The sequence below is a fragment of the Chelonia mydas genome, chromosome 14 (assembly GCF_015237465.2).
Source record: "Chelonia mydas isolate rCheMyd1 chromosome 14, rCheMyd1.pri.v2, whole genome shotgun sequence".
NCBI lineage: Eukaryota > Metazoa > Chordata > Testudines > Cheloniidae > Chelonia > Chelonia mydas.
The window spans coordinates 40,177,745-40,192,647 of record NC_051254.2 but is presented as its reverse complement, the minus strand read 5'-3'; the positions used below and the strand labels follow the sequence as shown (position 1 = coordinate 40,192,647).

Below are 14,903 nucleotides of genomic sequence, written 5' to 3'. Positions count from 1 at the left end.
TGGTAAGAGCTGTCGCTACAGTTGAGGGACCAGGCGATCAGACAGCTGGCTCAGCCCTCCATACAAGCAGCTTTCTCACATACAGGGAGATGGGTCAAAATTGGAATTGATGTCATGACTTGCTTCCCATAGGGGATCAATCTGTCTAACGCTATCTCTACACTTCAAACACTGGAAGTATTCTTCTGACAACCTAACACTGTCTACACTGGGGCTCAGGTCACATTAACTACTTCTCTCAGTGGAGTGGATTTTTCACACCCCTGAGAGATGGGGCTATGGCAACACAGCTTTTCAGCGTAGACCAGCTTTAGATGGCTTTTTGATATGAAAGGCAATGGAGTTCAGCCTTTTCCTTCATATTGATGGTTGATGATGCCAGTTTTCCTACCTGCTGGACACGTCCTATGACAGATGTGGTGCCTCTCTGTTGCAAATTAGAGAAGTGGGGAAGTCAGTGACCCTTACAGTGTAAGTGGGCAAAAAGTTACACAACTTGTCTCGAGTAGTTTGCCTTTTAATAGAAATTGATTTTGAGGCTAAGCAAAATAAGTTCTATTTGAAATACAAAAAATTAAAATCTATACTAGTCCAATATTCTCTTATACACTCTCTCACACACATTCTCCCAGCCCAACCTTTGGAGCCAGCTTTTCTACCATAACTTCTTACACTACAGGGGGTAAATTAAATCAAATTAACTTTTCAAGATTAGCCATCACTTCCTGTACAACTAAAAAAAACAAAAAACAAGACGACTCCCAGTATTCCAAAATCATTCAGATTATCACACAATTAGTCTCTCACTCTTTAACCAATAACGTCACCTATAATTTCATTTTCATTGGTAACAATAACATATTCAAAGATCACCAATTCTTGTCGTATGTTGGGATTAAAAGAAAACTCATTGCCAACAACTGAACCTTGGCTCAAGTTGTGGTTTCTCCCAACGTAGGTCCCAACAACTTCTGGCAGTTCATATATCTCAGGATCTTCTGCATTTGTGTTGGTGGAAGAGGTCTCCTTTGTGGGAAGGTTTGCATCATGAGGAAAAATACCTCTTTTCTCACTTTTTAGTCTTTCAAAGTAGGAGGAGGTAGAGGAGAAGTGATGCAAATGCATAAAACACAAGAGAAAACTGTCTGGTCTACACTAAAGACATTTATCGGTATATCTTGCTGGAGGATTCTCCGTACCTTGAAGTCTTTAAACCACGATTTGAGGACTTCAACAGCTCAGAAATAGGTAAGAGGTTTATTACAGGAATGGGTGGGTGAGATTCTGTGGCCTGCGTTGTGCAGGAGGTCACACTACATGATCATAATGGTCCCTTCTGACCTTAAAGTCTATGAGTCGAACTATATTGCTCAGGGGTGTGAAAAGTCCCCACCACTGAGCAACGTAGTTACAAAGCCCCAGCCCCCTGTGCAGATAGCGCTACATCAACAGGAGAGTTTCTCCTGCCAAGACCGTCGCCGCCGCTTGCGGGGCTGGACTAATAAAGTCAAGAGGAGAGAGCTCTCCCATTGGCTTAGAGCATCTGTAATAGCAGTGCTGCAGCTGCGCCAGCATCAGCTCTATGGTGCAGTCATAGCGTCAGGCACAAAACCACAGACTCAGGACTCAACATGTGTGTGTCCTGAAGTCTGAAACTGGAGCCCGACACATTCATTGCCTCATTGGTTATCATCATTCCCACCGCCTCAAAGTCCTTGTTACCCAATCAGGTAGCCAGTGTGGGATCCACGGAGAAGGGACGTCCTATGAAGCACTCCCTCTTCAGATCAAAATGGTGAAGGATGATAGTTCTCAATCTAACCCTGGTATCCTTTGGAATGGTAATCAGTGACACTAAACTAGTAAGTGGGGCTGTACAAACAATTTTCCTGGTCACCATAGCTTCCTTTACTGGAGTAGAAACCAAGAACTGAGTGTGTACTCTTTTCACCCCAGTTCTTTCCAAATCCTTGGCCTTGGTTAGGGTAAATTTACACTTCTCTGAAGTAGAATCCTTTACAAAACCACTCAAAATATCAACAGTGTTAGTGAGGAATGGCTCCCCAAGACATGCCCAGCTTTTCTTTAATTTGGTGGCACAGTTTCAGGCAAGGGACTGGATACAGGGCAGGATCAGAATCTCTGTTAGTGACCAGAACTGGAGATTCTATTCAAAAATAGCCATTTTTCTGCAGCTATTAGATTGCCAACACTGATTTTATACACATTTTAGCACATACAAAGGATAAATTCAACAAAAAACCCACTTCTATTTCCTCAACATCTGTGTCACGAAGGGCAGGATTCCTCATCACATAGGGTTAACTAGGAGAGATCTTTTGTAGGGCCTGGGTTACACATGATTTGGGAACCAAATACATGGACATTTTGCCTAGTTCAAAATCACTTACGGTGGAATTCTCTACCCAGATCATCTGAGACAATATTGACTTCAACAATTCAACTACACTGTGATCATATGTACTTCCTTCAGTTAGACGGGGTTCTGCTGTTGTTCACTATTTCCGAGTGGAGATTTTAAAATCACTGCTGTTTCTTTGTTAGGATGTACAGAAAATTGGAGAGTTCTCATGTTGACAGAACTGCACTTGAACTTTCTCCATGTCTTCATGGAGGGATGGGGAAAAAGCAAAGCTAAAGTGAGGAATGACCACTTTAGCAAACGGTCATTTACCTGAAATTCTCCAATAGATCTGAGCTCCATCATATCAAACTGAACTAATATCCAACTGGGTGAGCCAACAGCACTCAGGACAGATAGAAACCCACATCACAGAGAGAGAATACACGACAGTGAGTGTCAAGTGAGTGTCAAGTGAGTGTCAAGTGAAACTCCAGAGCAGGTGACATCTGATTATTCAGAATCAGGACAAGAGATTCTCCCATCACATTCTACTCTCATCCATTCATACATACTTCACTCAGCGCTGTCTCAAGAGTCAGTTATGTTATTTTCAACATTTTCAGTATACTAGGATGTAAATAATGGGGGACGGGACACACAGCCACTTTGCCAGAAGTGGATTTGCCAATACATGGAACCTGGGATTTAAACTCCAAATGATAACACTGTGTTTGGGATCCATTTGAATTCCCCTCCCAGGTTTTTGACACTTTCATCTCCAGTCACAGCGACTCTCATATAGGATTAAAAAAGTCAAACCATGATCTCCAAGCACAGACAACAGAGAATGCTTCATCACATGACACTTTGACATCACATGACATTCAGCACAGCTTATTTTATCAGCCATTTCAACAAAACAGAATCTAACGCATATCTAGCTAGATTACTTACTAAGTTCTAAGACTCGATTCCTTTCTGTACCAGGCAAAAGCATCACACAGACAGAGAGAGCCTTTGAAAGTATCTTGTCTCCTCATTAGTCATTTTGGTCAGATGCCAGCGAGGTTATCCTAGCTGCTTAACCCTTTACAGGTGAAAGGGTTTTTCCTCTGGCCAGGAAGGATTTTAAAGGTGTTTACCCTTCCCTTCATATTTATGAAATGGCCTCTCCCCTGTGTGGATTCTCTGATGTTTATAAAGGGATGAGCTCCTAGTGAAGGTTTTCCCACACTCACTGCATTCGTAGGGCCTCTCACCTGTGTGGATTCTCTGATGATTACAAAGGTCTGATCTTTGAATGAAGCTTTTCCCACACTCACTGCATTCATAGGGCCTCTCCCCTGTGTGGATTCTATGATGTTTAGAACGGTCTGAGCTCCTAGTGAAGCATTTTCCACATTCACTGCATTCGTAGGGCCTCTCCCCTGTGTGGATTCTCTGATGATTAGAAAGGGCTGAGCTGCTAGTGAAGCTTTTCCCACACTCACTCCATTCACAGGACCTCTCCCCTGTGTGGATTTTCTGATGATTAGAAAGGGCTGAGCTGTTCGTGAAGCTTTTCCCAGACTCACTGCATTCATAGGGCCTCTCCCCTCTGTGGATTCTCTGATGGTGAAAAAGGTGTGATCTTTGAAAGAAGCTTTTCCCACACTCAATGCATTCGTAGGGCCTCTCCCCTGTGTGGATTCTCTGATGATTAGAAAGGGCTGAGTTACTAGTGAACCTTTTCCCACACTCACTGCATTCGCAGGGCCTCTCCCCTGTGTGGATTCTCTGATGCTGAAAAAGGCCTGATCTTTGAATGAAGCTTTTCCCACACTCACTGCATTCGTAGGGCCTCTCCCCTGTGTGGATTCTCTGATGGTGAAAAAGGCCTGATCTTTGAATGAAGCTTTTCCCACACTCACTGCATTCGTAGGGCCTCTCCCCTGTGTGGATTCTCTGATGCTCAAAAAGGCCTGATCTTTTACTGAAGCTTTTCCCACACTCACTGCATTCATAGGGCCTCTCCCCTGTGTGGATTCTCTGATGCTGAAAAAGGGCTGATCTTTGAATGAATCTTTTCCCACACTCACTGCATTCATAGGGCCTCTCCCCAGTGTGGCTTCTCTGATGGAGAAAAAGGGCTGATCTTTGAATGAAGCTTTTCCCACACTCGCTGCATTCATAGGGCCTCTCCCCTGTGTGGATTCTCTGATGGAGAAAAAGGCCTGATCTTTGAGTGAAGCTTTTCCCACACTCACTGCATTCATAGGGCCTATCCCCTGTGTGGATTCTCTGATGTTTAGAAAGGCCTGGTCTTTGAATGAAGCTTTTCCCACACTCACTGCATTTGTAGGGCCTCTCCCCTGTGTGGATTCTCTGATGATTAGAAAGGGCTGAGCTCCTAATGAAGGTTTTCCCACACTCACTGCATTCGTAGGGCCTTTCCCCTGTGTGGATTCTCTGATGAGTAGAAAGGGCTGAGCTCCTAGTGAAGCTTTTCCCACACTCATGGCATTCATAGGGCCTCTCCCCTGTGTGGATTCTCTGATGTACAGAACGGTCTGAGCTCCTGGTGAAGCATTTTCCACACTCACTGCATTCATAGGGCCTCTCCCCTGTGTGGATTCTCTGATGATTAGAAAGGGCTGATCTTTGAGTGAAGTTTTTCCCACACTCACTGCATGTATTTTTCCTCTTTCTCCTAAGGATTTCCTGCTGGGTTGTGGTTTCTTTGAGGCCCTGCTGAGTTCCCCGACAGGAAATAAATTTACCCATTTTCTCCAATGGCTTGTTTCCCTGCTCTCTTTCTGGTCTGTGATGCATAGCACAGGATTTTCCCTGCTCATGACTCCTGGACACATTCCTTTTCCATCTTTGTGATAATTCTCTGTGTTTATCCACTTGCTCAGCATTTTCCTGCTGAGAATTCTGCTCCTCTTTCTCACAAAGCATTGCATCACCTGCTGTGATAGAGAGAGAAACCTCAAACAGAGATGGAAAGGGGAAGACCAAACGAAAACAAGTGCTGGAGAGGGGTCAAATAAAAATCAGGTCCTGAACTCCCCCAAACTCTTCCACCAAATAGGAGAGAGGAGGGGGATCAATTCTGCCTTCACATCCCATCCAAATTCACAGGGGGAACGGAGGAAACTTCTGCCTGGTCTCTGCTAGGATCTACAGGAAGCCATGTGCTATATTTACCCTGAGGATACGACCCCTGCTAGAGACAATAATGAACTGAGAGACCTCCCAAGACTTTGTAGGGCATCCCAGATGGTTCCTTCAGGCACTTATAGATTCTGAGTTGGTTTAATGTTTCCTCACCTGTGCAGGGAGCTCTGAGGAGCTCTCTTTCCTCTGGGACCCATGGCTCTTCCCCTTGTTCCAGCTGGGAGATCACATCAGGTTTCGAAATTGGAAACCCTGCTCAGATGAAACAAAACAAAGGACTTCAGTTGATGTCACAAGACTTTGTCATAAAAAAACAAACATTCTATTAATTTAACTTCAGTGCTTAGTGTGAGCTGGTGTGCCTGGGGCAGTCCCTCACTGAAAAGGCCAAGGTCAGGGCAGGCTGAAAAAGGGATAGCATATGCTCCCCAAACTGGTGGTTAACACTGAAGTTAAACTCACCGACCAGTCACAAACTGCTTCTCATCACCCACACTGGTTACCGAGAAGCTGAAAAAAGAAATTACACAGCCCCCTTTATTGCATTCCAGTTCTCTGACTCCCAGTCAGCACCTAGGTCCACTGCAGTCAGAGGTTATTTAAAAACTTTGCTCACAAACAAAATGTTCTTCTGATCCCAAAGGGTTAGCACCAGTATCAGGTCACGATAGATTTGGGTCTTACCCAAAATACCATGCTGGCAGCCAATCCTTTGGCATCTAAACTAAAGGTTTAAACAAAAGAAAGACAGAAAGAAGTGAAAGGGGAAAGCAGTCAGGTTCATTCTGAAATCTATATGTCAGGTTCTTAGCAGTACTGGTGAGTTAGTGGCTTGAAAGTCCATCTGGAACACAGCCACAGCTTGGATGGGTCATTCAGTCCTTTGTTCAAGGCTTCAGTTTGTAGAGAAGTTGCTCCAGAGGTAGGAAGAGGGATTGAAGACAAAATGGAGATGATGCAGCTACCCTTTATATGCCTTTTCCATGTGGCTTAGACTTCTTGTGCCCCAAACACAAGTTTTGCAGCAGATGGCATGGAAAAGCCTTGGAGTTCTCAGTAGATAGGCGCACCCCTGCATGTCTTGCTGACTCAATAGGTGTATCCCCTTGGTCCTTTCCATGGGCTCATTGTACAGCTGATGACCCTGGATGGGCCATCGAACAAGCTATGCAATGCTGACACCAATGTGTCTGGGGGTGTCACCCAGAAACACTACACAAGTCTGGAAATACAAATATACCCTACATCTCTATATCTCACAATACAAACAAGGTGATACAAACAGAAACAAAATCATCATACTTGGAAAATCATAACATTTTCACTGACAGCTTACATGGCACATCTAGCATGATTCATTACAATTTTATCATATTGGTATTAATAATAAAATAATAATAATATAAAGAGTCTCACAATTCCACATAGTGTCACACTTAGTAAACCAGTGAATTCCCAGGACCAGCTCCCCAGGTCCTTTAAGATGCCAAATACCCACATATCGGCTGGGAACACACACAGACAGACATTGTGTCAGTCTGTACCCCTATGTTCACTCTTCTGGAAAATTATGATCAATTTGGGACCTAGTATGGTTTGTGAGATATCATTTGAAATCACATAATCTACTGAATATTATCCTCCTGTTAAAACGCGGAGCAACACTGTAAGTAAAGTTATGAGATTTTACTGTATGATATTACTGAAAAGTTATAATTTTGGGGAACACCCACAGACCTCTGCCCTCAGAGGCCTCAAGGCAAACAGCTGGTCAAACAGCCATTCTCCGGCAGTGGGAAGGTGTGAAGAAGACATTTAAATTCCTTCAAAGGGACCACTTGAAGCTCATATCGTCAACAGACAGCCTGTCACCATCACTCAGCTGAGAACTGAAGTTGTTTCTAGTACAAAGGACTGAACTATAAAAAGAGGTGAGGAAAATGCTTGAGACTCTCTCTCTCTCCCCCCTTTCCCTCTGTTCATGACAACTCCTGAAGAAGTTAACTTGGGTGGCAGGGGCAAGTTAGGGGAGTCCTGGCTGAAAGGACAGCAACCAGCCTGTGTCAATATATGGTGAGAGAAACATTTGCTCTGAATCCGTTTTAGCTTGTTAAGTTAGATGTTAGTTTGTATTTTATCTTGCATTTCTTTTGTAAACAATTCTGACTTTTAGGCCTCATTACCTGTAGTCACTTAAAATCTTTTTTTTCCGGTAGTTAACAATTTGGTTTTATTGTTTTATGTAACCAGTGTGTTTGGATTAAAGTGTGTTGGAAACTCCATCTGGAATAACGAGGCTGGTGCATGTCATTTTCCACTGATGAAATGACAGACTTCGTATGAGTTTGCATTGTTCAGCAGTGTGCTGGACAATGCAAGATGCACATTTCTGACGGAAAGTCTGGCACCAGAGAATTTTCTGAGGTTCTCCTGTGGTGTACTGTAATTTGAGAGTCGCTGACTAGCAGCAGTCAATACTGTGAAGCTGGGAGTGAGTTACATGCTGGAGACTGTGTGTTAACCACCCAGGAGTGGCTGTTCTCACAGTAAAGCAGTGTAAAAGGCACCACAGGTTGGGGAACTGAGGGGAAACAGCTGTTCAACAGTCCAGATTGTACTGTGGTTAATGTCGCAGACGCTCAATTTCAAATGGTCTCCTAAAAACACAGAGAAAGTAAATCCATTTTCCAGAAATCGAAGACTCCAGACAGAGGGCAAGTCTCCCTGCCATGATTTCTTGCCGACAGGGAAGTCCAGAGACAATGAGTCAGTCCTGGAGAAGCCGGGAACAGTAAGCATGGGCTGGTGGGGTTCAGTGGAGAAAGGGAACAGGAAGGGTAGGGATATTACTGAATGCAGGAGCTCAGCAGTACTAGATGTCAGGATAGCACGTATTGCAGCCCATTGGAAAATATAATCTCAACTATACATATAAAATGATAGGGTCTAAATTAGCTGTTTCCACTCAAGAGCGGGATCTTGGAGTCCTTGTGGATAGTTCTCTGAAAACGTTCACTCAAGTTGCAGAGGCAGTCAAAAAGCAAACAGAAAGGGATAGATAAGACGACAGAAAATACCATATTGCTTCTCTATAAATCCATGGTACACCCATATAAATAAATAAATCCATAGTACGCCCACATCTTGAATACCGCATGCAAATGTGGTTGCCACATCTCAAAAAAGATATACTGGAATTGGAAGAGGTTCAGAAAAGGGAAAAAAATATGATTAGGGGTATGGAAGAGCTTCCGTATGAGGAGAAATGAAAAAGACTGGGCCTTTTCAGCTTAGAAAAGAGACGAAAGGGGGTATGAGAGAGGTCTATAAAATCATGGCCACTCTCGAAAGACAGGACACTGGGCCACATGGACCTCTGGTCTGACCCAACGTGGCCGCTCTTATGTACTAGGGAATCTAGTGAGCCCAGTGTAACGGGAGGGAGTAGGAAAATCCCTGGGTGTGGAGAACACTGGGAAATTAGAAGCTATAATTCAGGAGCAACAGATGCTAATTAGTCTGGAAAAGCAGAATGTGAAAAATAAGAATCGGGGTTATATGACAATCAGGCATCAAAAATCCAAGGAGCCTGCAGAGAAGAGAGGTGGTGGCTATCACACGTGCGGATGGAGAAGCAAGACTCTCCATGTCTCAGGAAGTTTCACTACCAACATAAGCCATTTTCACACGCTGCAGTGCAATCCAGACCAGTGAGGATTTGTGTCATCTGTAATCCTGGGTGAGATTCAATGTTCTGCTGTTGGAGCTCCCCTGTCTGGATACCCCCAGCCAGCATTCAAGGACGTACTGAGTGTCTGTGTGATAAGTAGCCCTGGACCAGCAGCTCTGATTCCAGCAGCCTGCTTGTTACACCCCAAGCACATTCTGGTTCGGGTGGAGTAGGTTCAGGGTTTCAGAGAAGGCCGGGGGTAGGAAGCTTCTGTTGGTTATGCTGGACCTAAGCCCCAGTTTTACTTGAGCAAAAAGAGATATCTGACACTGTGCGATACTGCTCCTGTGCTCTGTTCCCAAAGTGTTCTTCAGCAGGGGAAGGTCTCTGGTCGTGTGTGCTACTGGCATATTGGGGTGGTGCTGAAACAGGACAGAGCAGAGATGCCACTGGGGGGTGGCGTGAACCGTACCTCTTCATTTCCCCTTCCAAGAACTGAGGGGATGGGAATCCTTACCCAGTGAGGTCACATTCTTATAGTTCTCCTGCATGACATCTCTGTAGAGAGCTCTCTGAGCAGGGTGCAGCAGAGCCCACTCTTCCCTGGTGAAATACACAGCCACCTCCTCAAAGATTACCGGACCCTGAGAGAGCAAAAGTCCAACACTCAGTACCTGCTGCCCCACTATTTGTGTGGGAGAGGAGCCAATCCAATGGAAGCTCTGGGTGGATCACGGTCAGAGTCCCACCCCCACCTCGCTCAGAGCATCCTGGAACCACCAGGGTGAGGGGACGAAGACAGAGCCCCTCCTCTCTCCCACCAGATCCATCACATACCTACTAGCCACAGACTGATACAGGAGATGGAGCCCCTAGCAGGGTCCAGGGACAGCTCCTTGGTAGGAAGTCCAACATGCTCCTCAATGCGACGAGCTGGATATGAAGGGAGGGGAATCTCCCCTAAGCCTGACTGGTGGGTGTCCCCTTCACATCTAACGGCACCCGCTGGTTAGTCGGGTCAGGCTCCCGCACTATGAGTCTGGTTAGTTTTCCTAGCCCCATGTAGGTGGGTTATTTTTTGTTCAACAAATTAGAGCGTTTCCACCTCCCAACCTCATGGGTCTGGTCCCAGAATCTAGGACACTTATTAAATAACTCCCAGCAGGTTTGCCACCCCCTGTCCTCCTCCCTTTCTCCACTTTGTGAATTTCCTGCCCCTGACCAACCTCCAAACCAGACAGTGCAAACCTTCCCATCTCTGGTGTATTTGCTGTACCTCTCCCTCCAGAAGGAACCCACCAAAACTACCCAATAATCCCTACCTGAGCTGGCTCCACTGCAGCCATTACTCTTCCCTGTCCCATGGGAGGAGCTGGAGTGAAGCATGGACGTCGTTCTGCAGCCTGGGAGGGTGAGAAGCGTAATTGTGGGGGTTTCAGAACAGGCCTTAGTTAATTTCACATCAGAATTCCCCCAGGGCCCGTTCCCTGCAGACAGATATCCTAGATTCTGCCGTGCTGCAAAAGTGCTTGATCTCTTTATTTCAGTGTAGACCTGGCCCCTCCTGCCAGGCTAAGCCCACAGTGACATTTTTAACCTCCCTTCTCCCTCCCCCCACCCCGTAACAAAGTCTCTCAACACAATGCTAGAAAAGAGCAGAACCAAAGGAGTCACTCTGGGGGATTCCCTCAGAGACTGACCCCACAGCAACTACAACCGAGCAGGGGGAATACAGAGTCACGAACTGGCTTTTCCTCTGTCTGATCCTTTTCTCGTTCACTGGAAAGTGATTCTGCCCAAGGATGCTGCAACACAGGTGTCTGGGTGGACTAGATCTGGAAATCTCTCTTCTCACTCATTTCTACCACTGCCGCTTTCAGTCTCTCCTTCCCCGTCCCTGCCTCTCTGGCTGGGAAAGTCCCATTCCTGGGTTCTTTGGAATCCCACCGCTGGATTTTCTCCCGGCAATTGCTAATGGAAGGAGAAATGAGGAGGCGCTGTTTGTGCAGAGTCACTTTCTTGCCAGTCCCCAGCACTTTCCCTGAGGTCTTTCAGTTACATGAAGTTTGTGGCTCAGATTTTGTCTTAACAGAGCCCAGGTCTACTCCAAGGGGCTAGTACCAGCTGGAGAAAGTCAGTACCTGGGCCAGGCAGACAAGAAGCTTTAATTAAGGTCACTTCCCAGCACAGAAGCCCCGCTAGGGTAGCAGCAGCTGCTAAACCTGGTCTCCCGGATCAATATGGAGGCTGCAGCATCTGACCCAGGAAGCTGAACCCCAATATCCTTAGGAGAGAGGGACAGAGCTTTTGAGCAGCCTTCCCTCCTTTAGCTCTCTGGGGAGAGCAGCTAATGAGAGCACCTCCTCACAGGGAGAATTGCTAATCTGATTTGCCCCACTGTTCATCTGGAGTCACTCCTTGTCTTTCCATACAGTGACTCCGGATTAACAATGGTCTCAATGAAACCAGATTTCAGAAAGGATGAGTCCAGAATGCTGTGGAAGAGGCCATTGTGTGGCAGTGCTAACCCGCTTCTCACCTCCCTCACCCCCCAGATCTAGAAGGATTCGGGGCACAAATTTTCCTGACAGAACCGGAAGGTCCTGCAGTTTTCAAGAGGGGAGAAAAGCAAAATCTGTGATTTAACCTCACAGTGTTTGATGAGTGGATAGAAAGTTATCACAGTGACTGGGCATGTGGCTCGGGAATGCTGGGCAGCGCTTGGAGCCAGGATTCTGGCACAAGCTGATCAGAGAGAAGGAGCATGCTTAGTAGCAGCCCCCAGAGCCTCTGCCATGCCGTTTGCCATTTATTTTCATGTTCAAGAATCTGAGAAAAGGTGTAAATCTGAGATGTTCTTAGTATTTTATAATTAAGAGAGACAGGGAAAATCTCAGGGTATATTCAATTAGAAATAGACAACTAAAGAAAAAGTGGGGCAAACATTTAGGGTATTTCATAACAATCTTTGAGATCTGCAAAGAATAGGTATCACAAACTAAGTAATTGATAACATGAGAGAAAAAGACCAAGATCAGAGGGAATTTTATATTGCTATGAAATAACTAGTTGGAAAAGGGGGACTGTTTGACTGGATTTTATATGACTGTGCAATACATAAACAGAAAGTGATGGTTCCCCGTCTGCCACCATTCACACAGGCAGCAGGGAGCCCTTTGAGGAGGCGATTTAAGAGGGCGGAGGAGGAGGAGGAGCTGGAAGGCTTCCTGGGTGAGAGAAGGGGGCAGCAGTGGGGGAGGGGCAGGTGAGGGTCAACGGATAGCTGGGGGCAACTGTGTTGGCAGTTTGGGGCCAGCAAGTGGGATTGGGAAACCGGGGTCTGGGCAGTCTCCACGGGGGACACTTGCTCCGCCCTTCCCCCACCCTGGCAGACAACAGGCATCTCATCCCATCCCCACTCCAGGGGCAGCCATGTTTTGAGAATCGACTCAGGGAACAATCTCTCACCTAAACAAGGACAAATCGCTGCAGATAAAATGGGTGGGAAAATGCCCCACACCGGAGATGTTAAATTGACATTTGAGAAAAGGGGAAGAACTGGAGAGAATTTGTATCAGGGTGTGAGCGCCACGAGCGGGGAAAGGATCCAATTCACTCACCTCCCGCCCTCCCCTTCTCCCCCGGGGATTTCCTGGGGCTGCACAGGGACCGTTCAAGCCCCCCCCGGCCTCCCCCCCCCCCCCACAGGAGCCCCCCGGGTCCCGGCGGCGCGGGGCAGGGCCTGGCTGCGGCTCCCCTGGGGCTGGGCAGCCCCGAGGCGTCTCCCAGGCGCGGCGCGTGAAGCGGCCCCGCGGAGGAACGAGCTCCTGGCCGCAGCCCGGGGCCGGGCCGCCTCCGGGGGGGCCGCTCGCTGCCCCGTCCCCTCCCGGGCCTGCCCGGGCCCTGTTGCCGGCAGAGAGCGGCCCCCCCAGCCCGGCCCCGCGGTGTCGGGGTCTCCCAGCCTCGCCCGTTAACCCGCTGCCCCGTCCAGACACCGCCCGGGGGCGCTGGGCTCCTGCTGGGACAGCAGCTCCGAGCCCCCCCGGGCGCGGCCCCCCCCGGGAGCAGGTCCCGGCGCCGCCCGATGCCGGGTCCCCGCGGACACTGGGGCAGCGTCACCGCCCCCGGGGCTCGCTCCGGTACCTGGAGGCGGCAGCTCGGCAGCGGGGCGGGCAGGGCCGGGGCGGCCCCAGCGGGAGCAGGGCGCGGGCCGGGCACGGGGGGGTTAATGAAGGTCGCCCCGGCACAGACCCTCCCGCTCAGCCCGGTCCCGCACAGCCGGTGAGTTCTGCCTCTGCGCACGCGCGACTTCCGCCCACCGGCATCTGCGCATGCCCAGAGCTCGAGCGGCACAAAACGTTTCCCCCCCTTGGGAGAGGCGCCAACGGCCCCGTAGGAGCCCAGCTCGTCCTCCCCGATCGAACGTCACTTCCGCTAGTGGGAGAGTCAGGAACTATATCTCCCAGCGTGCCCCGGGGCCGCTTCCGCCTTCTCCAGCTTCGGTCCGGGCAGGTCCCGGGATCAGCCTGATTCCCTCGGGCCCTCCCCGAGCCGGCGCCTCTCACACCTGCCCCTCCGCGGCCCGTTGCTGGGGCTCCCGGGGGCGCCGCAGGCCGAGGGGCGGATTCTGCCCCGCGTCGGAACGTGCCCCCGGGGGCAGGTGTCGAGCCGGGCGGGCTCTGTGAGATCGCTGCCCGGGGAGCCGCTGCCGGCGGGGAGCCGGTCTCGGCCCGGGGCGCTGCGGCAGGGCTCGGCGCAGAAACGGGCTCGCGGCCGGCGCGACGGACCGGGGCGGATTGTCGGGAGCCGCTTTTGTCCCACGCTGCTGCCGGATTGGTCGCTGCTCGGGCGCTGGTGCCCTCCGCCCCTCTGCCCCCGTCGCTCCTGCGGTCCGGACCTTCCGGCTCCCCCTCTGCCCGTGGCCTCCGGGCCGCGCTCGCAGCCGCTGCGGTTCCGAGCGGAGCCCTCTCCCCCGCCGGCCCCGGGGAGCCCCGCTCGCTGGGCCCGTCTCACTGCTCGCCCTGCCCGCCGAGCTGTCCTTTCCCTCGCTTGTTTGTGAGACGGTCGAGGGAGACCGAGTCAAAAGCCGGACTCGGGGCCAGACAGGCCCCATCCGCCGCTTGTGGGCTTGTTCGCTGTTCCAGAAAGCGATCAGGTCGGTTTTACATGTGAGGAGGCTGCTGGAAATACCTTTTTTCGCAGCCTTGGGTCTGTCGCTGCTGCACCGTTGGTTTGTGAGACTGCGAGCTGTAGGAATCAGCCTCATCCGACGGCCTTCTTAGAAGCAAGGTTGGACCTCTCGCCGCTGCGGGCAGCGAATTCTTACCCGAGCAGTTCCTGAGAGCTGCGAAGCGCCCTACCTGCTGGCCTTGTGGTGTTCTCAACACCAGTTATTAGCTGGTATTATCACTGTGCTTTATAGAGACTTCCACTTTTGTCACTGTTATACACACACAAGGAGCTAAGAGGTATCACCACCAAAATTACACTCAGAACTGTGGTACTCCCCTGTCACCTCATTGCTCTCTCACTTAATTTTTGAGACATTTTCTTCAGCCTTTGTCATCACTGTTAAAACTTGTCTTGTGTTGTTTTCATTAGTTTTATTAGCTGTGAGAAAAAGGCCTATGTCTGCATAATGGACACACAAGATATATTAGACACACCTGGATTATTCTTCTTTGGTTGATAATGTCAGATCCTTCTCAT

The 14,903-nt window shown here is 49.0% G+C and overlaps 1 protein-coding gene across 1 annotated transcript; it reads right to left on the bottom strand.

Annotated features, from left to right (window-relative positions):
* Positions 1-810: 810 nt before the first annotated feature.
* Positions 811-13,604, bottom strand: LOC119567777 (zinc finger protein 436-like). The gene is made up of 10 exons (XM_043528534.1): positions 13,397-13,604; positions 13,338-13,351; positions 10,517-10,597; positions 9,712-9,838; positions 5,678-5,776; positions 4,579-5,316; positions 4,327-4,410; positions 3,624-4,074; positions 2,696-2,750; positions 811-1,026 (listed from the first exon to the last, which is right to left on the bottom strand). The coding sequence occupies exons 3-10, from the start codon at positions 10,556-10,558 to the stop codon at positions 811-813; spliced, it is 1,812 nt and encodes a 603-aa protein (XP_043384469.1). The 5' UTR covers positions 10,559-10,597; positions 13,338-13,351; positions 13,397-13,604.
* Between the last annotated feature and the right edge of the window lie 1,299 nt (positions 13,605-14,903).

Coding starts and splice junctions, on each gene's coding strand:
- LOC119567777 (XM_043528534.1), bottom strand. CDS start 10,558: ATGGGACAGGGAAGAGTAATGGCTGCAGTGGAGCCAGCTCAG. Junction 9,839..10,516: donor CTGCAGTGGAGCCAGCTCAG/GTAGGGATTATT, acceptor TTGCTCTCTCAG/GGTCCGGTAATCTTTGAGGA. Junction 5,777..9,711: donor TAAGAATGTGACCTCACTGG/GTAAGGATTCCC, acceptor TCATCTGAGCAG/GGTTTCCAATTTCGAAACCT.